General features: G+C 44.9%; 2 protein-coding genes and 1 pseudogene across 2 annotated transcripts in view; 2 read left to right on the top strand and 1 right to left on the bottom strand.

Moving 5' to 3' along the window:
• LOC132765774 (zinc finger protein 850-like) overlaps window positions 1-27,521 on the bottom strand; it is a 1,095,673-nt gene that overhangs the window by 107,939 nt on the left and 960,213 nt on the right. The window lies entirely within an intron of this gene.
• On the top strand, window positions 1,763-10,168 carry LOC132766131 (zinc finger protein 79-like). The gene is made up of 3 exons (XM_060760499.2): window positions 1,763-2,258; window positions 4,612-4,726; window positions 7,791-10,168. Exons 1-3 carry the CDS (start codon window positions 2,160-2,162, stop codon window positions 8,753-8,755), a joined length of 1,179 nt encoding a protein of 392 aa, XP_060616482.2. The 5' UTR covers window positions 1,763-2,159; the 3' UTR covers window positions 8,756-10,168.
• Window positions 20,674-27,521, top strand: part of LOC132766024 (zinc finger protein 208-like) — a 32,966-nt pseudogene continuing 26,118 nt past the window's right edge.

Here is a 27,521-nt window from a genome sequence, read left to right on the forward strand (position 1 = left end):
AGGAGGAGGAGGAGGAGGAGGAGGAGGAGGAGACCCGGAAGCCCTTCCCTCCTCTCTGAGCAGCAGGCTCTTCCCGTCACGTGACCAATCCTTTGCTGGAGGAAGGCGGGAAGGAGGGAGGGAGGGAAGGCCAAGCCAAGCCAAGCCAGCTGGAAACTTGCATGCTTTGTTTTGTTTGCAAACCTATTTCCTTAACATATACTATCCAGGGACTTAGAGTCATAGAATCAAAGAGTTGGAAGAGACCTCGTGGACCACACAGTCCAAACCCCTTCTGCCAAGAAGCAGGAATGTTGCATTCAAAGCACTCCTGACAGATGGCCATCCAGCCTCTGTTTCAAAGCCTCCAAAGAAGGAGCCTCCACCACACTCTGAGGCAGAGAGTTCCACTGCTGAACGGCTCTCACAGTCTCATGTTCAGATGGAATCTCCTCTCTTGTAGTTTGAAGCCATTGTTCCTTGTCCTAATCTCTGGGGAAGCTGGAGCTGACAGAGGGAGCTCATCCACGTTCTCCCCGGATTCAAACCTATGACCTGCAGGACAATCATATTCAAAGCACTCCCGACAGATGGCCATCCAGCTTGTGTTATTTTATTTATCGTGTCAGTGCAACCAATCAAATTATATTACATTTCTAACAGAACAAAGCAAACAAACAGACAAAATACAAAAACTGTGAGTTTGGTAGTTGATTAAATGTCCTTTGACCAGTATCTGGCCACTTGGAGTGCTTCTGATGTTGCCGCAAGGAGGTCCTCCATTGTGCATGTGGCAGGGCTCAGGGTGCATTGCAGCAGGTGGTCAGTGATTTGCTCTTTTCCACGCTCGCATGTCGTGGACTCCACTTTGTAGCTCCATTTCTGAAGATTGGCTCTACCTCTCGTGGTGCCAGAGCGCAGACTGTTCAGCGCCTTCCAAGTCGCCCAGTCTTCTGTGTGCCCAGGGGAGAGTCTCTCATTGGGTATCAGCCATTGGTTGAGGTTCTGAGTTTGAGCCTGCCACTTTTGGACTCTCGCTTGCTGAGGTGTTCCGGCGAGTGTCTCTGTAGATCTTAGAAAACTATTTCTAGATTTAAGTCATTGGCATGCAGACACTGTATGGCCGTGTGTTGGGAGTGCTTTGAATAATAATAATAATAATAATAATAATAATAATAATCTTTATTTATACCCCACCACCATCTCCCCAAAGGGGACTCGGAATGGCTTACATGAGTCCAAGCCCAGCGATACATTACAGCAAAATAAAATATAAACAACAAAAATAACATCACAATAAAATAAATAAGCCATTCGAGTAAAATAAACAGGGCAAAATAACATAATGGAAAATCAAACACAATGGGCGGGCCAAATGCATGACACAAAATGACAAAACTCTGGATATGATAGCAATGAAAAAGGTAGGAAGGAAAATGTGATTTTCGTGCTTCTTGGCAGAATGCGGTTGGACTGGATGGCCCATGAGGTCTCTTCCAACTCAGTGATTCTACAAGCACATGAGCAATTTCAACAGAAAGGAGTAAACCATGAAAATGAACAAAATCTGCCCACTAGTATTAGGGCCAGCATCCTTCCACATTTGTGCATCCAGCCATTATGGGGAAAAAAATATTTTCCTATTCTCTACAGGGAGAAATGCCTGACTAGGAGGGGTCCCTTCCAGCTTCAAAAGCAAACCAGAGAGAAGAGAGACCTGAGCAGCATGGCATAAGGAAGGGTTAAAAGGATAGAGAGGGATTCCCAAAGAGAAAGAAGAGAAGGCAGTCCTCCAGAGGGGGGTCACTTTGGCCCTCAAGCCCTGCCCCCTTTGCTCTTTTGTCCTGTGCTTTGCTATTTGCTCTCTCCTGCTTGGGTTTGTTAGGAATTGTGGGAGTTGGAGTCCAAAACACCTGGAGGGAGGGCCCAAGTTTGCCTATGCCTGTTCCAACCCATCCGGAATGGGAAGGATTGATGGGATTGGAAAGGGTTTAACATCTGGCTGGTGCTGAACGGACAGCAGATTAAGGCACCAGCGTATTGGATTTAGAAGATGCTGCAGACATCTTTACTCTGAGAAGAAAAGGGGACAGATCACATTGATCCCAGCTGTGGATTCATTGGTGTAGAAAATAACAACAACAACAACAACAACAACAACAACAACAACAACAACAGTGATGGATGAGCCAGACGTAGCGGATCCTGAAGACAGAAGGGGCCTTGATGGCATCTTGCAGGAGAGATTCCATCTAAACATTAGGAAGAATGTCCTGATGGTAAGAGTTGTTTGGCACTGGAATAATACTGTCTCTGGGGTGGAGGAGATGTATTTAAGCAAAGGCTGTGGAATAAGGCTTTCTTGGGGGGTGGGGGGGGGGTTGAACAAAGGCTGTTTGGCCATCTGTCAGGGGTGCTTAGTTTCTGGCAGAGGATTGGACTGGATGCTTCAACTCTAGGATTCTATGGTTCCAAGATACTAAGATCTGTGTTGGAAGCAGTGGGGGATTTTGGAGGTGGTAGTCCAAGCTGGAGGCTTCCTCTTGACTCAGGCAAAGGCCAAGAACCATTATTATTATTATTATTATTATTATTATTATTATTATTATTATTATTATTATTTGAAACACAACAAGATGAGTCCACAGCAAACAAGATCACTCTCCTGGCTGTTGTTGTTGTTGTTGTTGTTGTTATTATTATTATTATTATTATTATTTGAAACACAACAAGATGAGTCCATAGCAGACAAGATCACTCTCCTGACTGCTGCTATTATTATTATTATTATTATTATTATTGTTATTATTGTTTGAAACACAACAAGATGAGTCCACAGCAAACAAGATCACTCTCCTGGATGTTGTCGCTGTTGTTGTTGTTGTTGTTGTTGTTGTTGTTATTATTTGAAACACAACAAGATGAGTCCACAGCAAACAAGATCACTCTCCTGGCTACTATTATTATTATTATTATTATTATTATTATTATTATTATTAGAAACACAACAAGATGAGTCCACAGCAAACAAGATCATTCTCATGGCTGTTGTTGTTATTGTTGTTGTTGTTGTTATTATTATTATTATTATTATTATTATTATTTGAAACACAACAAGATGAGTCCACAGCAAACAAGATCACTCTCCTGGCTGTTGTTGTTGTTATTATTATTATTATTATTATTATTTGAAACACAACAAGGTGAGTCCACAGCAGACAAGATCACTCTCCTGGCTGTTGTATTGGATCACATGTCGGACCCTTCTCAAGTGTCTAGGACTGTGATGTATTATTATTATTATTATTATTATTATTGGAGCACCCGGTGGTGCAGTGGGTTAAACCCCTGTGCCAGCAGGACTGAAGACCGACAGGTCGCAGGTTCGAATCCGGGGAGAGCACGGATGAGCTCCCTCTGTCAGCTCCAGCTCCCCATGCAGGGACATGAGAGAAACCCCCCACAAGGATGATAAAACATCAAAACATCTGGGCGTCCCCTGGGCAATGTCCTTGCAGAAGGCCAATTCTCTCACACCAGAAGCGACTTGCAGTTTCTCAAATCTCTCCTGATACGACAATTTATTATTATTATTATTATTATTATTATTATTATTATTTGAAACACAACAAGATGAATCCACAGCAAACAAGATCACTCTGCTGCCTGTTGTATTGGATCGCATGTCGGAGACTTCTCAAGTGTCTAGGACTGTGTGGTTTTTTATTATTATTATTATTATTATTATTATTATTATTATTAACACAACAAGATGAGTTCATAGCAAGCAAGATCACTCTCCTGGCTGTTGTATTGGATCACATGTCGGACACTTCCCAAGTGTCTAGGCCTGTGTGATGTATCGGCAAATAATGCGTGCAGATCTAGTAGGGTGGCCTTTTGCAGTTGACAGATGGTGATTTTGTCAGCGTTGATTGTTTTAAAGTACAGGCCAAGGTCTTTTGGCACTGCACTAGTGTGCTGATTGCCACTGGAACCACTTTTGCTGGCTTGTGCCAGAGTCTTTGCAGTTCGATCTTTAAATCCTCATAACGTGTCAGCTTTTCCAGTTGGTTCTCATCAATTTTCTTGTCACCTGGGATTGCAACATTGACAATCCATAGTTGTTTTTCCCCCCAGGATCGTGAGGTCAGGAGTATTACTCTTTGAATTCCACAGCACTGCTGGTCACAGCTGACCTCCAGTTAGAGGGCTCAAGGGCCAGGGCTTCCCAGTTCTCAGTGTCTATGCCACAGTTTTTGAGGTTGTCTTTAAGCCCATTTTCAAATATCTTTTCCTGTCCACCAACATTTCGTTTTCCATTCATGTGTATATGGTATGGGTCTGGGATAGGCTTTCATAAGCCAAAGCAGTATTTGTTTTTAGACCATCCAGTGTTCTTTCCGTGGGCTTCTTGGCATTCATAACCAAGGTATCATACACATTCCACTTTGTTCAGCTCTTATATTATAAATCGCCTTTTCACGTCGGGCTACTGAGCTACTGACTTGTTCCTGATTGGGTTGTGGTTGGATCACAAACCATTTGTGTCCAAAGCCCTTCCTCAAAGATATTTGCTGTGTTCTTGTCCTTCTTCCCATTCTGTATCTTGAATCCTCATTGTTGTTTCAGGTTAAAGATCTCTTGATAGAAGTTACCTCTGAATTCCCCATGGCAGAGAAGGCTCAATTGGACCTCAGGCAGAGGACCATCAGGCAGGAGGACAATGGCAGGGTCCCCTTGCAAGGTAAGGATGAACATTCTCTGTCCCGAATCCTGTGAGTCCTGGTTGTTGTTATGTGCCTTCTCGTTGTTCCTAACTTAAAGTCAAACCTATCACAGGGTTCTTTATTTGCTGTCTGGCCTTGTTCCAGAAGCATTCTCTCCTGACGTTATGCCCACATCTATGGCTGGCATCCTCAGAGGTTGTGAGGTCTGTTGGAAACTGGGCATGTGGGGTTTATATATTTGTGGAATAATGTCCACAGTGGGAGAAAGAACTCTTGTCTGTTTGAGGCAAGTGTGAATATTGCAATTAGCCACCTTGATTAGTACTGAATGGCCATATTCGAGAGGCATTCTCTCCTGACATCTCACCTACATCTATGGCTGGCATCCTCAGAGGTTGTGATGTCTGTTGGAAACTGGGCATGTGGGGTTTATATATTTGTGGAATAATGTCCACAGTGGGAGAAAGAACTCTTGTCTGTTTGAGGCAAGTGTGAATATTGCAATTAGCCACCTTGATTAGTACTGAATGGCCATATTCGAGAGGCATTCTCTCCTGACATCTCACCTACATCTATGGCTGGCATCCTCAGAGGTTGTGATGTCTGTTGGAAACTGGGCATGTGGGGTTTATATATTTGTGGAATAATGTCCACAGTGGGAGAAAGAACTCTTGTCTGTTTGAGGCAAGTGTGAATATTGCAATTAGCCACCTTGATTAGTACCAAATGGCCATATTCTAGAGGCATTCTCTCCTGACATCTCGCCTACATCTATGGCTGGCATCCTCAGAGGTAGTGAGGTCTGTTCTGGAACAGCTGTTCCAGGAGCTCCAATTTTATTTGCTTTGAATTAAATGTTGGTTTGCAATCCCAGGCTTGGGATTTTGCAGCAGGGTGGCTTCCTGTTATAGTTTGCAATCATAGGGCAAGCCAGCTGTCTATTATAGTTAGGATCCTTGGTCCTGCCCCTCTCTGGGTTTTTTTGGAGGGAAGGGGCCATTTTTCAGTTAGTCTCAGCAAAGGAAGTCAATGCAGAGGATGTATACAGACGTCTTCCTGTGCAAAGGCTTCGTCCCTTAAGACTTTCCGGGGGAGAACAGTCTTGAGAGCCTCTAAAGATTCCCAAAGGTTCCGGGGAAACAGCCTTACAGCCCTGAGGAATTCCGGAGGGAATAACAGCTCTAACCATCAAAGCAGCTAAGTGATTACAAGCCTTTTGATAGGTTCGCTCGGCGTTGAGATGCAGTTCAGCCCGGTAGTGAATCCACATCAATAAGGTTTAGGTTCACTGCAGCCTGGGAGGAGCTAGAAAGGGGAATTTTCCTTTAAACAAGGTTTTTGAAGATAGTGCCTGTTCCCTTTGAACAAGATTGCAAGACTGTTAAGAAAGCTTTACAATTCCTGTTTGTTCATCAATAAAAGACTGTTATATTTAAGCTCAAGCCTCATAAAGACTGTTTAATAAGGGAAATTTCTCTAAAGGCTTCTTTTCGGGGGCCCTGGCTTCTCGCTGGATCCAAGCCATACATCCTCTCTTAAAGGCACTTCATTTCAGGTCCAGTGGCGACAGAACAATGTCTGTTGGAACTAGGAAAATTGAGTTTATATATCAGTCAATAGTTCCCTTAATGCAGTGTTTCTCATCCTGGAGGTTGTGACCCCTGGGGGGTTGCGAGGGGGTGTCAGATGGGTCACCAAAGACCATCAGAAAACACAGTGTTTTCTGTATTGTCGAAGGCTTTCATGGCCGGAATCCATGAGTTGTTGTAGGTTTTTCCGGGCTATATGGCCATGTTCTGGAGGCAATTTTTTCTCCTGACGTTTCGCCTGCATCTATGGCAAGCATCCTCAGAGGTAATGACCTCATTACCTCTGAGGATGCTTGCCATAGATGCAGGCGAAACGTCAGGAGAAAAATTGCCTCCAGAACATGGCCATATAGCCCGGAAAAACCTACAACAACCCAGAGTGTTTTCTGTTCGTCATGGGGTTCTGTGTGGGAAGTTTGACCCAATTCTATTGCTGGTGAAGTTCAGAATGCTCTTTGATTGTAGATTAGCTATAAATCCCTGCAAATACAGTTCCCAATTGTCAAGGTCTATTTCCCCAAACTCCACCAGTGTCCACATTTGGACATATTGTGTATTCGTGCCACGTTTGGTCCAGATCCATCGTTGTTTGAGTCCAGTGTTCTCTGGATGTAGGTGAACTGCAACTCCAAAGCTCAACGTCAGTGCCCACCAAACCCTTCCAATATTTTGTGCTACTCATGCAGGTTCTGTGTGCCAAGTTTAGTTCAGTTCCATCATTGGTGGAGTTCAGATTGCTCTTAATCGTAGGTGAACTATAAATCCCAGCAACTACAACTCCCAAACAACAAAATCAATCCCCATCAAACCCCCTCAGTCTTCAAATTTGGGCGTATCTGTTATTTGTGCCAAATTTGGTTCAGTGATTGAAAATACATCCTGCATGTCAGATATTTATGGGCCCCGGTGGCGCAGTGGGTTAAAGCACTGAGCTGCTGAGTTTGTTGATCGAAAGGTCGCAGGTTTGATTCCGGGGAGCGGCGTGAGCTTCCGCTGTCAGCCCTAGCTTCTGCCAACCTAGCAGTTCGAAAACATGCAAATGTGAGTAGATCAATAGGTACCGCTCCGGCGGGAAGGTAACAGCGCTCCATGCAGTCATGCTGGGCACATGACCTTGGAGGTGTCTATGGACAACGCTGGCTCTTCGGCTTAGAAATGGAGATGAGCACCACACCCCAGAGTCAGACATGACTGGACTTAATGTCAGGGGACTACCTTTACCTTTTTATCAGATATTTACATTATGATTCATACCAGTAGCAAAATTACAGTTATGAAGTAGCAATGGAAATAATTTCCACAAGATGAAGAACTCTATTAAGGCGTCGCGGCATTAGGAAGGTGGAGAAACAGTGCCTTAATGTATCTCTTCTTTTGTACAGAACCTTCTTTTCTCTTTGGGATTATTTTGATTTAACCCCTTTCCCATGCCCTAAAATTCTTTTTTTCATGCAAAATTGGACTTTTCCCTTGTTTTTTTTCTTCTTTGCAGTGGGAAATTGGAGGGAAACAGATGCCTGTGCTAAATATGAGAAATGTCTTTGGCAAAAGCTGGATCTTACCAGCCGGCATGCCCAGCCATCGGAGGAAGAAAGTGATATCCGAATGGAGCCCCACACATCCAGTGAATCCGGAAAGTGTACTACATGCTGCTTTCACAATTCACAGCTTGAGCTGAGTCAGAGCGGCCATGTAGAAAACAAACTATACCAATGTGACGTATGTCAAAAATATTTTGTTCAAAAGTCCAACCTGGCGAAGCACCAGAGAATCCACACTGGAGAGAAACCCTACAAATGCCAGGATTGCGGGAAAGGTTTTGCTCAGAAGCCACACCTTGCGCGCCACCAGAGGATCCACACGGGAGAGAAGCCATACAAGTGCCAGGAGTGCGAGAAATGCTTCATTCAAAAAGTTGGCCTTTCGAAGCATCAGAAAATCCACGCAGGTGAAAAACGCCTGAAATGTGAGGAATTGGCTCATCACCAATCACAACTTGAGCTGGATCGGAAGAACTGCACAGGAAAGAAACCACACACGTGTGAGACAGGTGAAAAATGTTCAGCTCCCAAGGCAGACCAAAGAATCCACACGGGGGAGAAACCATACAAATGCCAGGAGTGTGGGATGTGTTTTACTCAGAAATCACACCTTTTACGCCACCAGGAAATCCACACGAGAGAAAAGCCGCACAAATGCCAGGAGTGTGGGAATTGTTATTTTTTTCAAAGCAGAAGAGTTGTGAACCACAAGAAAAAACACACAGGGGAGAAACCGTATAAATGTGTCGAGTGTGGGAAATGTTTTGGCTGCTCTTTGCATCTTGTGAACCACCGGAGAATACACACCGGGGAGAAACCTTACGGGTGTCCGGAGTGTGGAAAATATTTTACTCAGAAAACACACCTTGTGAGGCACCAGCGAATTCACACAAGGAAGAAACTTTACGCATGCTAGGAGCGCTCAAAATATTGTGAAACGCCAGAGAATCCATACATAGAGTTGGAAGAGACCTCGTGGACCATCCAGTCCAACCCCATCCTGCCAAGAAGCAGGAAAATCGCAATCAAAGCACCCCCAACAGATGGCCATCCAGCCTCGGTTTAAAAGCCTCCAAAGAAGAAGCCTCCACCACACTCAGGGGCAGAGAGTTCCACTGCTGAACAGCTCTCCTTACAGTCAGGAAGTTCTTCCGTGGGATATCTTTTGTTCTAGTAGTACATGAGAGAATCCACTTAAGAGAGAAACCATTGAACTGACAGCAATGAGACATATGACCAGGAGCTATTTCAATGGCAAATACCTCTTCTCTTCAGCTCATATTGTATTGGGTTTTTCTTTCTTTCAACAGCACCACTCTTTTCTGCTTTGGTGATATTTCATCTGGAGGCTATTGCTTCAGGTCCTATTCTTTGGAGCAGCAAGAAACATCGTCTATATTTTTTTCTTTATTTATTTACTATCTACCTTGGGAAGTCTGATCTGGCTATCGTGGTCCACACTCTTGTTACATCCCAAATAGATTACTGCAACACACTCTATGTGGGGTTGCCTTTGAAGACTGTTTGGAAACTTCAACTAGTTCAATGGGCAGCAGCCAGATTACTCACTGGAGCGACATACAGGGAGTACCCCCCCTCCATTGTGTCAGCTCCACTGGCTGCCGGTCCACTTCCGAGCACAATTCAAAGTGCGGATCTTGGCTTATAAAGCCCTATACAGTTCTGGCCCAGCTTTCTTGTCCAAACGTATCTCCCTCTACGTCCTGCCTCAGAGTTTAAATTCGTCTGGGGAGGCCTTGCTCTCGAGCCTGCCTTCTTGGTGGGGACAAGAGACAGGGCCTTCTCAGTGATGGCTCCCCGCCTCTGGAACATGCTCCCCAGAGAAATTAGGTCAGCTCCATCCCTCCTTTCCTTTACAAAGAAGCTCAAATCATGGTTTTGGGACCAGGCATTCGGGAAATAGTCTTGACAGCAATTTGTCTGCCACACTTTTATTTACCACACTTTTATTTACCACACTTTTATCCCACCCTTTCCAGCCTGAAGGCGACTCAGGGCGGTGTACAGATTGGCAACAATTAGATGCCGAACACACATAAATACATCGTTTAAAACAGATTAAATCACATAATAAAATTCATATTAAAACAATTTAAAACTATTAAAATCAATGACTTCTGGGTTTAAATCCATGTCATAGAATCATAGAATCATAGAATCATAGAATCAAAGAGTTGGAAGAGACCTCATGGGCCATCCAGTCCAACCCCCTGCCAAGACGCAGGAATATTGCATTCAAATCACCCCTGACAGATGGCCATCCAGCCTCTGTTTAAAAGCTTCCAAAGAAGGAGCCTCCACCACACTCCGGGGCAGAGAGTTCCACTGCTGAACGGCTCTCACAGTCAGGAAGTTCTTCCTAATGTTCAGATGGAATCTCCTCTCTTGTAGTTTGAAGCCACTGTTCCGCGTCCTAGTCTCCAAGGAAGCAGAAAACAAGCTTGCTCCCTCCTCCCTGTGGCTTCCTCTCACATATTTATACATGGCTATCATATCTCCTCTCAGCCTTCTCTTCTTCAGGCTAAACATGCCCAGTTCCCCAAGCCGCTCCTCATAGGGCTTGTTCTCCAGACCCTTGATCATTTTAGTCGCCCTCCTCTGGACACATTCCAGCTTGTCAATATCTCTTTTGAATTGTGGTGCCCAGAACTGGACACAATATTCCAGATGTGGTCTAACTAAAGCAGAATAGAGGGGTAGCATTACTTCCTTAGATCTAGACACTATGCTCCTATTGATGCAGGCCAAAATCCCATTGGCTTTTTTTGCCGCCACATCACATTGTTGGCTCATGTTTAACTTGCTGTCCACGAGGACTCCAAGATCTTTTTCACACGTACTGCTCTCGAGCCAGGCGTCCCCCATTCTGTATCTTTGCATTTAATTTTTTCTGCCAAAGTGGAGTATCTTGCATTTGTCACTGTTGAACTTCATTTTGTTAGTTTTGGCCCATCTCTCTAATCTGTCAAGATCGTTTTGAATTCTGCTCCTGTCCTCTGGACTATTGGCTATCCCTCCCAATTTGGTGTCGTCTGCAAACTTGATGATCATGCCTTCTAGCCCTTCATCTAAGTCATTAATAAAGATGTTGAACAGGACCGGGCCCAGGACAGAACCCTGCGGCACTCCACTTGTCACTTCTTTCCAAGATGAAGAGGAAGCATTAGTGAGCACTCTCTGTGTTCGTCCACTTAACCAATTACAGATCCACCTCACCGTAGTTTTGCCTAGCCCACATTGGACTAGTTTCCTTGCCAGAAGGTCATGGGGGACCTTGTCGAAGGCCTTACTGAAATCCAGGTACGCTATGTCCATTTGCATCGTTAAGCCATTCCATATTAGTTCACAATACTGAGTTTATCTGGTTACAGTGAGGTTCCATGTTGCACTCCAGGACAGGAAAAGCCCTCTGACTTTAAAACACACCATACGTTGAGTGAGGAAACCAATCCTTTTTATTGAAGCTTAATAGCCAGTAGAAAGAAATGCTTGTAAGAAAATAGGAAAGTTCCAAAAAGTAAAAGATTAGTAAAATGCAGTAACTTAAAGCAATTCCCACAGAAGATATAAAAGCAATCTAAGGCAATATTTATCCAGATAGGAATCAACAGGATGCAAAGACAATCCAGACGCTGCTAGTCAACACCAAAAGGCTAGAAGTATCCACAGGAATGAGGCCCCTTAAACAAGATTTCCATGGCACATGAACTTGGTTTCCAAACGATGCCTGATCTAACAGGTTTTCTATGGAAGCAAACCTTATATCCCAAAACCCAGAAACTGGTTTCGTTTTCCCCCATCCTTGCCTCTTACCTGTATCTGACAAAGCCTTACAGAGTGACGTAAACTTTGAGTTTGTTTTCGGTCCTGGCTGAACTCCAGCCGCCCATTTTTTAACTCCCTTTCTGACTGCTCATTAAAATTTCCAGGTGTCAGATGGTTTTCCAAACCCAAATCTTGAGAGCTCACAGAGAGAGGGAGTAAACCATCATCCCCTATGCCCAGCAGGAATATTCTCATGAGAAACTGCCCTTTGCACTGGGGCCTCTCTGTCATTGTCTGCATGAAAATCATTGACCAAACCATCTCCATCTTGCACCTCAGCCTCGGCACCATCATTTCCCTCATCATTTCTCACATCATTGCCCACATCGTTGCCCACATCAGAAGCATCATGATCCTGGAACACAAACACAAGCTGATTCCCAACATTCCAAAAGCTTGGTCGAAGAGGCAGGTTTTTGCTCTTTTCCTAAATGTCAGGAAGGAGAGGGCCAATCTAATATCCCCAGGAAGGGAGTTCCACAGCCGAGGGGCTACCACCGAGAAGGCCCTGTCCCTCGTCCCCACCAAGCAAGCCTGTGAGGCAGGTGAGATCGAGAGCAGGGCCTCCCTAGATGATCTTAAATTCCTGGAAGGTTCATAAGGGGAGACACATTCAGATAGGTAAGTTGGGCTAGAACCGTTTAGGGCTTTATAGGCTAAAGCCAGCACTTTGAATTGTGCCCAGTAGCAGACTGGTAGCCAGTGGAGCTGGCGCAACAGCAGAGTTGTATGCTTCCTGAGCGCTGCTCCTGTTAGTAGCCTGGCTGCCGCCCGCTTGACCATTTAAAGCTTCCGGGCAGTCTTCAAAGGCAGCCCCATGTAGAGTGTGTTGCAGTAGTCTATACGGGATGTAACCAGAGCATGGACTACCGTGGCCAAGTCAGACTTACCAAGGTACAGACGCAGCTGGCGCACAAGTTTTAACTGTGCAAATGCTCCCCTGGTCACCACCGAAACTGGGGTTCCAGGCTCAGAAATGAGTCCAGGATCACACCCAAGCTGCGAACCTGCGTCTTCAGGGGAAGTGTAACCCCATCTAGCACAGGCTGTAACCCTATGCCCTGTTCGGCCTTACAACTGACCAGGAGTACAATGTTTTTGAGAAATGACTATGGGCAGGCTTTGGACTGGGTCGTCGCTCGCTGAATCAGACTCAGATATGGCTATATGGTTGATAATAATATTTTAAACGGAATTTAACCTAATGTTTTCACCTACTTCGTAATGCCATGCTGTATTGTGTTTTTGTATGCTGCAAGCCGCCCTGAGTTGAGAAGGTCGGGGTACAAATGTTTGAAATAAATAAATAAAATATATTTAGACCCCGCCCTTCTCAGTCCCAAAGGGGACTCAAGGCGGCTTTGTATCATGAATAACTTTTCAATAACTAAAACACAGGTTCTTTTTATTGTATTTTCCAGTGTGAGAGAGTTCTATCAGAACTTTTACACAAAGAATGACTCTAGACATACAGATTTTATGTAACTATATTGGATTCACAATTATATGGCTGACAAACAAAGGAGAAGTGCATTTTTACTGAGGATTCACACCACATATACATGCATCCATCACCATGCATGCAAATATTACCTTACCCTGGGTCGTAGGTTTTTTGGGCTATATGGCCATATTCTAGAAGCATTATCTCCTGACATTTTGCATGCATCTATGGCAGACATCCTCGGAGGTTGTGAGGTCTGGTGAAAGTTAGGAAAATTGGGTTTACTGTATATATCTCTGGGTGGGAGAAAGAACTCTTGCCTGTTGGAGCTAAGTGTGGATGTTTCAATTGGCCACCTTGACTAGCATTTGATGGCCTGACAGTTTTTAGGTGTGGCTTGTTACTGCCTGGGAGAATCCTTTGTTGAGGGGTGATTAGCTGTCCCTAATTGTTTCTTGTCTGAGTTCATAGAATCATAGAATCATAGAATCAAAGAGTTGGAAGAGACCTCATGGGCCATCCAGTCCAACCCCATTCTGCCAAGAAGCAGGAATATTGCATTCAAATCACCCCTGACAAATGGCCATCCAGCCTCTGCTTAAAAGCTTCCAAAGAAGGAGCCTCCACCACACTCCGGGGCAGAGAGTTCCACTGCTGAACGGCTCTCACAGTCAGGAAGTTCTTCCTAATGTTCTGATGGAATCTCCTCTCTTGTAGTTTGAAGCCATTGTTCCGCGTCCTAGTCTCCAAGGAAGCAGAAAACGAGTTCCCCGTTTGAATGATGTTCTTTATTTGCTGTTATAATTTTAGAGTTTTTTTAATCAGGCTCCTCGACTCCTCCCCACTTTCAGACATCAAAGCGGTATCATCTGCATATCTAAGGCTGTCAATGTTTCTTCCAGCAGTTTTGACTCCAGCTTTGGATTCATCAAGCCCTGCATGTCACATGATGTGTTCCACATGCAAGTTGAATAGGTTGGGTGAGAGTATACAACCTTGCTGTACTCCTTTCCCAATCTTGAATCAGTCTGTTATTCCATGAGGAATCTGCTAATTGGTCGTTATACAGATTCCTCAGGAGACAGACACGGTGACTTGGTCTTCCCATACATCCCACCGAGAACTTGTCACAATTTATTATGATCCACACAGTTTGTAGTTTTTGAGAAGGATCCAGCAGATGTTGTGTAATAGTTTAGGCATGTTATTGGGTTTCAATTAGTTTTGATGTTTTTACCTGTTTTAATATTTTTGGCTGTTTATTTTGGATAGTTTATTCGTATGCTATTATTTGTATGTTATTCAGATTTGAAACTGTATATTGTATTATTTTTAGTGCTAGCCACTCCTGATCTCTTTTCAGAAAGATAAAGCAGGGTAACAACAACAACAACAACAACAACAACAACAACAAGTTTATATTTTACCCTATTTCCCCGAGTGGACTCAAGGCAGATCATAGTACACATACATAGTAAACATTCAATACCATTTGGGGCAAACAGGACAGAGGCAGACAGAACAAAAAGGAGGTATGTTTTGTCGACATCCAGCTTTTTGGCTCCTTGGAGGTTGTGCTCGAATCCAGCCACAGGAGGGTGCTGTTGCTCCATCCTATATGACAAAGAGCCATCAGGACTTCCTCCTTCCTTTTGGTTGCTGGGCATTTCCTGATTATTTTCTTTATGGTGTTGTAAACAACAACAACAGTCTGTTAATATAATGTTTTGTAGAAATCTGTTGCAATACTGTATGAAAAATAAACTGTGGAGACATTTGAACGAATCTCGTGATGATTACTGCTTGGTATGCTGCTTATCAACAGCAGAATCTGGGATCATGCAGTTCATTCGAACACAAACTGCAGTGGATGGGTCAAAGGTGCAACCAATCACCCCCCAACTACTCAAAAGAGAACTGGTGTAAATGCCAGTAATATTTAATACTTGCCTGTTGACCGGTGGTGACCCCATTAATTCTATAAGATTTTCTTAAGCAAGGCATTCTCATGAATATGTTTCCCAATGCATTCCTCTGATTTTCTCTATGAGATGGGCAAGCTTGTTTTCCTCTGTTTTGGAGACTTAGGATGCGGACTGACAATTCATCACAAATTTTCTTCTAGAGCAGGCATAGGCCAACTTCAGCCCTCCAGGTGTTTTGGACTTCAACTCCCACAATTCCTAACAGCCGATAATTGTGGGAGTTGAAGTCCAAAACACCTGGAGGGTCGAAGTTGGCTCATACCTATTCTAGACATTTGTATTCTTATTCTTGTTTCTTTCCGGGTTTTGTAGCTCATAGGAGGCCTGAGAAGCCACACTCTGTCATAGTTGCTCTCATACTTTCCAACGTTTCACAGATCAAAACAAAGGACACAACTGTTGCAACACAGAGCAGGAAACGAGACACTAAGATAACCGTCCACCACACTTGACTGTAGGAAAAACAATCCCTTTTTATTGATGAAAAATGGTTACAAAACAGAGGAAAATGCACAGTCAAAAAGCCACAGTAAAAATCAGCAATCAGAAATTTCCATGTACTGGATCAAAAACCAAAAGCAACACTGTAAAATCCTGGAACCTGTTAGCAATCCACTAACCGTACTTGGAGCACTAGAAGCCTCTTGGGATGAAGGCCACGAGAAACGGGAGATCTGCCAGGGTAATGCCTCAGTCTAAAACGATGCCTGATCTAAAGAGTCAACCCGGCGAGAGGCACTTAAAGCCGAGGAAACTGTTTCATGACACGCCTCCAGGCTTTGAAGCCCTTGTTTCTTTTTCTTTTAATCTGCTTGACCTTCGCAGACTCTGCGATTCACTCCTGCTTTTCCAAATCTGTCCTCTTCTATCCTCATTAAGGATCCCAGGTGTTAGCTTCTCTGGAGAGCTAACACCGCTTGACCCTGAAACATTCTCAGGAGAATGTGTACTTTCAGTTTCCAAGCCTTCCAAGCCTGCAGGAGTTTCTTCTACACTGACCTCAGAATCAACATTTTCATTAGCATCAGGAAATACATTTTCATTAGAATCATTTTCAGTAGCATCAGGAAATACAATCAGAGAAGCAGGTTCAGGTTCACACCCAGGCTGAACCCCAACAACAACCAACAATCACAACAGGGTCTAATGAAGATGGTAAAAGCTTTTCAAGGAAGAAGAAAACAAGATCCCTTCAGTTGCAGGAAAAATCCTCTGATTCAGGAAAAATCCTCTGATTTTAAACACCACACATTGAATAGTAAAACAATCCTTTTATTGAAGATAAGTAAAAAACATCTAAATAAATAAAACACTTAAAAGTAATAGGCAAATCCAATTAGGTAAGAAGATAAGCAGAAGCAAATTAATCCAAGGTAGAGTTCGGTCAGCAAAGTCCATAAAGCAAATTTCTCTAATATAATCCAGAAAAACAGGAATACATTGATTCACATGCAAATGTGAGTAGATCAATAGGTACCGCTCCGGCGGGAAGGTAATGGTGCTCCAAGCAGTCATGCCGGCCACATGACTTTGGAGGTGTCTATGGACCAACCCCCAGTGTCAGACTTAATGTCAGGGGAAAACCTTTACCTTTTATCGAAATACATTTTAATGTGTGCATTTGTGGAATTTTTACGATGTTTATATGTTTTAATTATTGTGTAACCCGCCTCAAGCCACAAGGAGAGGTGGGTATGAAATAAAATTATTATTATTATTATGGAAAGTAGAAAACAAGATTGCTGTCCTTCTATTAAGAGGGAAACATGCTGCCTTACTTACACACACACACATATACATACACACACATACACACACACATTTATTTCTATATCCCAGCCATACGGCGACTCGAGGCGGGTTACAGATTGGCACAATTCAATGTCAGGCATTCATAAAACAATCAACATTACAATATAAAACATAAATAAAAACCGTTAAAGCATATAATCATCGATGTCATCTTGTTGAAAACGTTATCCAGTAACATCATCTGGCCCTTCCATGTTCATCATTCATAGTTCCGTGTTATCTATTCCACTGCATTCTCAAAAGCTTGCTCAAAGAGCCAAGTCTTTACTTTTTTCGGAAAATCAGGAGGGAGGGGGCAGATGTAATATCCCTGGGGAGGGAGTTCCATAGCCAGGGGGCCACCACTGAGAAGGCCGTGTCCTTAGTGTCTGTCAATTGCACTTGTGAGGCAGGCGGGATCGAGAGCAGGGCCTCCCCAGACTATCTTAAGCTCCTAGGTGGTTCATAGGAGGAGATACATTTGGACAAGTAAACGGTGCAAGCGGGATACAAAGAACAGAGAGAGAAATGAATGGATTAAATGTGACTTAATGGCTTGTCCGATGGCCAGCGATAATTCGGGGATTCTTCAAGCTGGCCTGGTACTGTCTTGTGGGGGTGAAATATACAAAAGTGGCTGGTGCAGCTGCTAAGCCCTTAGTAATATCTGATTCAGGAAATAGGATCAATGGATGTTTATCTGTGCGTTGTTTTCAGCCAAGGGTGCAAAGACAATGGGCGAAGCGGATGGGCCATCCAGATCAGGATGTCCCTTTATGATGAGTGATTGTGTCACCATGGGATGCTCCCTCCGGGTGGCCATGCTCCAAGGCCCAGGGGCATCATAGTTTCTGTCCATGCAAGAGGTCTTTGTTAAGTCCTTTTTAAACAATGGGAAAGTCATCTCAGGAAAAGAGGAGGAATTTCCTAAGAAGTTTGCTTGCTGGGGTCACGAAAGGGTGGCTTTCCACATTTTTATACATAGACACATATATGGGGTTCATAAGGTATACATAGGGAAAAGGGAAAAGGAAATTCATATTGACCCATCCCACCCACCAGAGTTCATAAAGAATCTAAAGCAGAGGTTCTCAACCCGGGGTCCCCAGATGTTTTGGGCCTACAACTCCCAGAAATCCCATCCAGTTTACCAGTTGTTAGGATTTCTGGGAGTTGTAGGCCAAAAACATCTGGGGACCCCAGGTTGAGAACCACTGGTCTAAAGCCTTGAAATCCTAAAATCATAAAAGGGAGTCAATGGGGCCTGAAAGAAGAAAAAAAGTTCCAAAAAGTTTTCAAAAGTCCTTAAAAGTTGGTAAAAGTTCTGGGTAAACTGCAGAATCCATGGGGGCAATTTGGGGAAGGTGTCCCAGAGTCCATTGAGTCCTTGTGAAATGACTGCCAGCGTTGGAGGTTGAGATCCACATTGGAAAATGGAGAAAACTATAGATCCCATCTCATCAAGGACCGGGATGGCTCGTCAGCACCTTGGAGGTCCCAAGGGGTGGCCGCAGCAGGTTCCCCAGGTCAACAGGCTCTCCAGGCATCAATGAGGTGGCGGCAACGATTTTGTGGCTGCGGGGAGCCAGCTGGGCTCCATACTAAGTTTTGGGAGCAAAAAGGGTTATTCCCGGGGAGGAGAGGTTTGTGGAGCAAAAGTGAGTTAGCCATTAGTCTTAGAATTTGCCTAGGAGAAGAATGGCACCGATTTTGAAGTGATCCTTTGACCCATGGATACGGGGACCCAGTGGGTTTCAGTATCCATGGTTCAGAGGAATGCAGTTTTGGCCTCCCCGGGATGCCAAGAAAGCATCCTGGACGAGCCCGCAGCTAGCTGCGGCTCGGGAAAGGAAAGGTTTGTGCTTGACAAAGTCAGAGCCAGTGAACAGACACAATGTATCACTATGGAGAGTTAAAGGGTTACAATTATTTGATACTTTATTGGGGGATTGGTTAGAAAGTTAGGTTTTATTTGTCGTGTCAGAGCAACCAGTCCATTATATTAAATTTCTAACAGAACAAAGCAAACAAACAGACAAATACAAAAGTTGTGAGTTTGGTAGTTCGTTAAATGTCCTTTGACCAGTATCTGGCCACTTGGAGTGCCTCTGGTGTTGCTGCAAGAAGGTCCTCCATTGTGCATGTAGGAGGGCTCAGGGTGCATTGCAGCAGGTGGTCAGTGGTTTGCTCTTCTCCTCACTCGCATGTCAAGGATTCCACTTTGTGGCCCCATTTCTCAAGGTTGGCTCTGCATCTCATGGTGCCAGAGCGCAGTCTGTTCAGCGCCTTCCAAGTCGCCCAGTCCTCTGTGTGCCCAGGAGGGAGTCTCTCATTTGGTATCAGCCATTGGTTGAGGTGCTGGATTTGAGCCTGCCACTTTTGGACTCTCGCTTACTGAGGTGTTCCAGTGAGTGTCTCTGTAGATCTTAGAAAACTATTTCTAGATTTAAGTCGTTGATGTGCTGGCTGATACCCAAACAGGGGATGAGCTGGAGATGTCTCTGCCTTGGTCCTTTCACTATTTGCTACTACTTCCCGGCGGATGTCAGGTGGTGCAATACCGGCTAAGCAGTGTAATTTCTCCAGTGGTGTAGGGCGCAGAGGCGAGGGGAAGAATGCAAAGCAGAAAAGGAGTCTTTGGTTGAAGCTGCTGCTGTGGCCACATTCCCATTGATTGTCGGCCCAAGTGGGCAACGGAGAACTGCGGAACTCCCTGCTGCAGCTCAGATTGGCTTCAAGGCAGGGGCTCCTGGCTCGTACGCCATTAAGCTTGGCTGGAGCTGGGGCTGACAGCGGGAGCTCACCCCACTCCCCGGATTTGAACCGGTGACCTTTCGATAAGCAAGTTCAGTAGCTCATACACACAGAGAGAGACAGAACGGAGAACTGCGGAACTCCGTGCTGCAGGTCAGATCGGCTTCAAGGCAGGGGCTCCTGGCTGGTTCGCCATTAAGCTTGGCAGGAGCTGGGGCTGACAGCGGGAGCTCACCCCACTCCCCGGATTCGGACCGGTGACCTTTCGATCAGCAAGTTCAGTAGCTCATACACACACAGAGAGACATAACGGAGAACTGCGGAACTCCGTGCTGCAGGTCAGATCGGCTTCAAGGCAGGGGCTCCCGGCTGGCTCGCCATTAAGCTTGGCAGGAGCTGTGGCTGACAGCGGGAGCTCACCCCACTCCCAGGATTCGGACCGGTGACCTTTCGATAAGCAAATTCAGTAGCTCATACACACACAGAGAGACATAACGGAGAACTGCGGAACTCCGTGCTGCAGGTCAGATCGGCTTCAAGGCAGGGGCTCCCGGCTGGCTCGCCATTAAGCTTGGCAGGAGCTGGGGCTGACAGCGGGAGCTCACCCCACTCCCCGGATTCGAACCGGTGACCTTTCGATAAGCAAATTCAGTAGCTCATACACACACAGAGAGACATATAGTTGTTTCTGGGTTTGCAGAATAAGGGACAGTTGAGATTCATGGCCTGCAAGGTTGACATTGGAAAGCAGACATCAATGCTTTCTATGGATGTGATTCTGTGGATTTCTCCTCCCCTTCCCTTCTTCCAGAATGGGATCCACAATCCTGTCTTCTACCTCAGTTCCTCCTGCAAACACTGCTGTCAGTTATGCAGGCCATCTATTAAGAACCAGCATGACTGACAGCCACCAGCCCAAAGACTCCATGGCAACGGCTTCAGTGAGTCACGTGCCTGGAGGGAGGGGCGGGGCCAGCAAAGCCAAGGCAGAGCCAGCGGTGCCGCGCTCAAAGGGATCCCCCCCCACCCGGAAACAACCACCGTTGCCATTGGTTCCGGATAAAGGCATTCCCCTTTCCTTCAAATTAAGGAGAGCACAGCGAGGAGGAGGAGGAAGAGTCCTGGTAAGAAGGACACCTGGGAGAAGGAGAAGGAAAAGGAGGTGGGGAGAAATCACAGAGAAGCCTGTCCCGCCCTGTTTAGGACCTATAAGTGTGTCTTCCAAAATGGAGATGGGTGGCAGGAAAAGGCCACTTCCTTTGAGGCCCTCATGGGGTTGTTTCACATTATATACATCTACTAGCCGTCCCCTGCCACAAGTTGCTGTGGCCCAGTCTGTGTATATGTGCTTTGTGTGTGTATATATGTGTGTATATGTGGGGGGCGACTAAAATGATCAAGGGTCTGGAGAACAAGCCCTATGAGGAGCGGTTTAAGGAGCTGGGCATGTTTAGCCTGAAGAAGAGAGGGCTGAGAGGAGACATGATAGCCATGTATAAATATGTGAGAGGAAGCCACAGGGAGGAAGCTTGTTTTCTGCTTCCTTGGAGACTAGGACGCAATGGAACAATAGCTTCAAACTACAAGAGAGGAGATTCCACCTGAACATGAGGAAGAACTTCCTGACTGTGAGAGCCGTTCAGCAGTGGAACTCTCTGCCCCAGAGTGTGGTGGAAGCTCCTTCTTTGGAGGCTTTTAAGCAGAGGCTGGATGGCCATCTGCCAGGGGTGCTATGATTGCAATATTACTGCTTCTTGGCAGGGGGTTGGACTTGATGGCCCATGAGGTCTCTTCCAGCACTATAATTCTATGGGGAAATAACCCTATGAACACTATGGCTCCAGCTCCTGTTTATTAATCACTAGCCGTCCCCTGGCACGCGTTGCTGTGGCCCAGTCTGTGTATATGTGTGTGTATATATTTCTGCATATGTGTATATATGTGGTTTTGCACATGCATTGTAATGTAATTTTTATTTTTGGCCTTTTAAGTCTCTTCCACTGTGTTTTTCAGTGTTTTTATGAGTGATAGTCACTCGTTGGCCTGACAGGTGTATTGTGTCCAATTTTGGTGTCAATTCATCCAGTGGTTTTTGAATTTTGTTAATCCCACAAACAAACATTACATTTTATTTATATAGATTATTTATATAGAAGATGGGGTGCATCTACACCAGGCCTGGGCCAACTTGGGCCCTCCCTCCAGGTGTTTTAGACTCCAACTCCCACAATTCCAAACAGCCTACTGGGAGTTGGAGTCCAAAACACCTGGTGGGGCAAAGTTATTAACAGACCGATGTCTTGCCTTTGTAGGTTTCCTTGCATAGCATAGAGACTCTAAAACCCTAAACTCTAAGACCCTAAAAGAGAAGAGGCCAAAGATGGAGGAACCATGTTGGTCTGAAACAGGAAGAGGCCTTGATACCTGCAGTGTGGTGAGTAGTGGGGAATTCTGGGAGGAAGCAATCCAGATATTGTAATAATAATAATAATAACAACAACTTAATTTTTCTACCCCGCCTCTATCCCCCGAAGGGACTCGGGGCAGCTTACATGGGGCCATGCTCAGACAACATACAGTTAAAAACAGAACAATAAAATATAAAACAGCATAAAAACAATATCATCATAAACAATAAAAGCAAATATCATAAGCAACAACATAGATCCCTCTAATCTCATTTTTGGGGGAGGGGATAAATATGCAAAACGGGTTAAAGGATAGGTTGGTCAAAAAAGGAGGATAGAACAAATAGTAGAATAGGAATAGAGCGATTATAAAAGGATTGATCATTACAGCTTAGCTTAAAAATATAGTAATCAAATATAGGAACTGAGTTCAGGTCATGGTCAGGAGCCATCTATCAGGAATCGTCAATCAAAAGCGCAACGAAACATCCACGTCTTCAATTCTTTACGAAATGTGGATAAGGAGGGTTGTTGTTGTTGTTCATTTGTTCAGTCGTTACCAACTCTTTGTGACCTCATGGACCAGCCCACACCAGAGCTCCCTGTCAGCCGTCACCACACCCAGCTCCTTCAAGGTCAGTCCAGTCACTTCAAAGACACTATCCATCCATCTTGCCCCTGGTCGCCCCCTCTTCCTTTTTCCTTCCGTTTTCCCCAGCATTATTGTCTTCTCTAAGCTTTCCTGTCTTCTCATGATGTGGCCAAAGTACTTCATCTTGGCCTTTACTATCCTTCCCTCCAATGAGCAGGCAGGGTTTATAAGGAAGGTGCCAGCCTGATTTCCCTGGGGAAGGAGTTCCAGAAACAAGAGTCCACCACTGAGAATGCCCTTTCCCTCGTCCTCACCAACCGCTCCTGAGACAGGGGCGGGAGCAAGAGAAGAGCATCCCCGGAAGATCTTAAGGACCGTGTGAGTTCGTATGGGAGGATGCGGTCTTGAAGATAGGCGGGACCTGAACCGTTTAGAGCTTTATAGGTAATAACCTGCACCTTGGCTGCCGAAACTTATCGGCAGCCAGTGGAGCTGTTTAAACAGGGGGGGTTGACCACTCCCTGTAACTCGCTCCAGTTCACAATCTGCTGAGTGAGGGTCTTCCCAGCTCAGACACACAATGCCAGCACATCAGGTAGTTCTCTTTTATAAAGAATTGGACATTCTGTAACCTACTGGAAATTCTATAAGTATTGGAAATTCTATAAGCTCTATGATGAGTGGCTTAAAGAGCTGAGCATGTTTAGCCTGCAGAAGAGAAAGCTGAGAGGAGACATGTATAAATATGTGAGGGGAAGTCATAGAGAGGAGGGAGCAAGCTTGTTTTCTGCTGCCCTGGAAACTAGGATGCAATGGAACAATGTCTTCAAACTACAGGAAAGGAGATTCTACCAGAACATTAGGAAGAACTTCCTAACTGTGAGAGCTGTTCAGCAGTGGAATTCTCTGCCTCTGGATGTGATGGAGGCTCCTCCTTTGGAGGCTTTTAAACAGAGGCTGGATGGCCATCTTCTGGGGGTGCTTTGAATGTGATTTTCCTGCTTCTTGGCAGAATGGGGTTGGACTAGATAGACCAAGAGGTCTCTTCCAACTCTAGGATTCTATGATTCTATGGACGGTCATCTGTCAGGAGGGCTTTGGAGCCAAGAGGACTGTGGCGCAGAGGCATTGAAGCCGCACGCCCCAGCAGTCAAAATGGCAGAGTTGGTGGTTGAAGTTGTGGGGAAGCTGCAGTTGCAGCTCTTGGGTGGAGCAGAGCCCAACAAGATAAAGAGGGCCCTGAACTGGAGGAGAGAGAGGGGGGCCAGGGAGGGAGTCCAGGAAGGGAGTCCAGGGAGGGGGGCTGCTGGGAAGAGGCCCTTTGACACCCTAACTGCACCATAACCCTATTGAAAAGGTAAAAATGATGTCACGTCCATTTGGCAAATGTGAATCTTCATGAACAAGAGACTAGGATGCAATTGAACAATGGCTTCAAACTACAGGAAAGGAAATTGCACCTGAACATGAGGAAGAACATCCTGACTGTAAGAGATGTTCAGGAGTGGAACTCTCTGCCTCATCGTCTGGTAGAAGCTCCTTCCTTGGAAGCTTTTAAACAGAGGCTGGATGGCTATCTTTAAGGGTACTTTGATTGTGCTTTTTTTGCATGGCAGGGAGTTAGACTATCTGCCTTGAAGTGGAATATATGGCAGTATAGACTCAGATAAGTCCGTTCAAAAAGATTCCGTGGGATACCCCTGATATTCTGGGTTTTATGGCTGTGGGGAAGGGCCCTTTGATTCTAACTTCATATATTCTTGCTATGGATTCAGTGGGATTGTTTATCTTTCAGCATATATCGTATACAAAATATAAACATAAGTGTCTTCCACCTTGTTGAGGTGTTATCTTGCAAGCCATTTTTTACAGTAGGACCAATGATTTGCTGACCTTTTCCTAACACAGTTGGACTTCTACAGAGTCTTTAGCCATTTTCTCATCCTTCTCCCAGTTCTCTTTTCAGGAGAGAAATCTCTTGGAAGCAGATCCCTCTGAATTCCCTGTGGCAGCAAAGGCTTCCTTGGACACCAGGCAGATCTTCCAATGGAGGGTCGTCAAGCAGGAGGATGATGGATGGGATCTCTTGCAAGGTAAGAATAGCACTCCGTGTCTAGAATCCTGCAGGTCTCTTTAGTCTTGTAGTGTGACTTCAAGTTGTTGTTAATCTCCAATTTAACTTATTGTCCTCGTGGACAATAAGTGAAACATGAGCCAACAATGTCATGCAGCGGCAAAAAAAGCCAATGGGATTTTGGCCGGCATCATTAGGAGTATAGTGTCTAAATCCATGAAATATCATACTGCCCCTTTATTCTACCTTGGTCAGACCACACTTGGAAACACACTGTGTCCAATTCTGGATATCACAATTCAAGAGAGATATTGACAAGCTTGAATGTGTCCAGAGGATGGCGACTAAAAGGATCAAGGGTCTGGAGAACAAGCCCTATGAGGAGCGGCTTGAAGAGCTGGGCATGTTTAGCGTGCAGAAGAGAAGGCGGAGAGGAGACATGATGAGGGCCATGTATAAATATTTATTTATTTATTTACTGCACTTCTACCCCGCCCTTCTCAGCCTGAAGGCGACTCAGGGCAGCATACAAACTGGCAACAACTGAATGCCACACATACATATATAGATGAAACAGTTAAAAATACATAGTAAAATCCATATAAAAATCAGTTCCATATTAAAATCAATTAAAACTATAATAATTATTATCTTCCCATTCATCTCCTTGTCCTTTGCATCGTTCAGCCATTCGATGTTCACTATTTCATAGTGTGGTGTTTATAAGATTACACTGCCGATTCAAAAGCTTGCTCAATGAGCCAGGTTTTCACTCTTTTCCAAAATGTCAGGAGAGAGGGGCGTGATCTAATATCGCTAGGGAGTTCCACAGCTGAGGGGGACACCACTGAGAAGGCCCTGCCTCTCGTCCCTGCCAAATGCGCATGCGAGGCAGGCGGGATCGACAGCAGGGCCTCCCCAGACAATCTTAAATTCCTGGTAGGTTCGTAAGGGGAGATACGTTTGATTGATAGACTAGCTGTGCCAGATCCGTTTAGGGCTTTATAGGCTAAAGCCAGCACTTTGAATTCTGCCTTGGTCAGACCACACCTGGAATCACACTGTGTCCAATTCTGGGCACCACAGTTGAAGGGAGATGTTGACAAGCTGGAATGTGTCCAGAGAAGGGCAACTCAAAGGATCAAGGGTCTGGAGAACAAGTCCTATGAGGAGTGGCTTAAAGAGCTGGGCATGTTTAGCCTGCAGAATAGAAGGCTGAGCGGAGACATGATGAGGGCCATGTATAAATATGTGAGAGGAAGTCACAGGGAGGAGGGAGCAAGATTGTTTTCTGCTGCCCTGGAGACTAGGATGCAATGGAACCATGGCTTCAAACTACAAGAAAGGAGATTCTGTCAGGCTTAAATGCCTTTCCACAGAAGCTCTGCCAGGTTCACCAGATACAGCTCTCAAAATCATGGACTCTGGAGATGTCAGGATACAAGCAAATTCAAGTTTACTAAGCACAAAGCAAAAGCATGTCTATTACAGCGAGCATCTAAGCATGGAGAAAACACACAGGAAACTAATAGTCAAAACAGACCTTGCAGCTGCTTGATTCTTCTGCTGCAAACGGGTAAATCCCTAAATTTCTCACACAACTCAGTAGAGAGCTTATCTCAGAGACTACTCAATCACAGCCTCAAAGATAAACAATTCAGCACAGCATTACACTCTTTGTGGCATCCATATTGGCAATACATGAATTACATTTAAAACATATTACAAAACCCTGAACATGAGGAAGAACTTTCTGACTGTGAGAAAGAGCTGTTCAGCAGTGGAACTCCCTGCCCTAGAATGTGGTGGAGGCTCCTTCTTTGGAGGCTTTTAAACAAAAGCTGAATGGCCATCTGTCGGGGTGGTTTGAATGTGATTTTCCTGCTTCTTGGCAGAATGGGATAGGACTGGATGGCCCACAAGGTCTCTTCCACTTCTATGATCCTATGATTTTACAGTTTAATCCTGTTGCTTTTCATCTAAAGATTTATTGTGTTGTTTACTTTAGACCTGTTGCTGCAACCATACATTGAAAACGCTCTTTCGCTGTCCTTCCAGTGCATATGCTGCAGAAGAAATGGGGGCCCGGGTTGGCATAAAATACTTTTGTGAAAGGAATTTCTTTGTCTTTGCTAACTGAGATATGCCTGCGCTTTCTAGATAGCATTTCCAAAAGACTGTAACTGACAGAAGCGTATGTGACGAACTTCTCCCCCTTTTTGGTCTCTTTCACAGAGCCTGGAATGGAACCCCAGTTGTCTCCTCCTTTTCTTTGTGACGAAGCAGATCCAGATCAGGTAAGAAGAAGGATTTCTGGGAAAACTGGATTTGAGCAGTCTGGAATCCTCTTTCACATCCCTCTCTATGTGGTGGGAATATTTTGTTTCTTTTTTTCTATTTGATTTTTTTAAAGTGGATATTTGTTTTCAGATTGATTAAATGTGCACCCAAAATGTAGTTGTTTCATTCTTCACATATCTCCAGTACCTCGATCATTTCACAGATGAAAATTAAAATTAGGGCATTTGACTAAGAAACACCAGACTGTTACTTACTTGCGATCCCTCGTTGGACGAGTAGGACAGTCTTCCAGGATCAGTATTCTTGTGGATCCGTAGGTGGCTCTGGAGCCCTATTCTTGACATACATCTTCTTCCGCAGTGAGGGCATCGGTTTCCTGGTGGAAAATGGTCCTGGTCAGGGTTGGCTTGATGCACCTTCCTCTTGGCACGTTTCTCCCTTTCACCCTCCATTCGTGCCGCTTCAAATTCTGCAGCACTGCTGGTCA

The sequence above is a fragment of the Anolis sagrei genome, chromosome 2 (genome assembly GCF_037176765.1).
Source record: "Anolis sagrei isolate rAnoSag1 chromosome 2, rAnoSag1.mat, whole genome shotgun sequence".
Lineage (NCBI taxonomy): Eukaryota > Metazoa > Chordata > Lepidosauria > Squamata > Dactyloidae > Anolis > Anolis sagrei.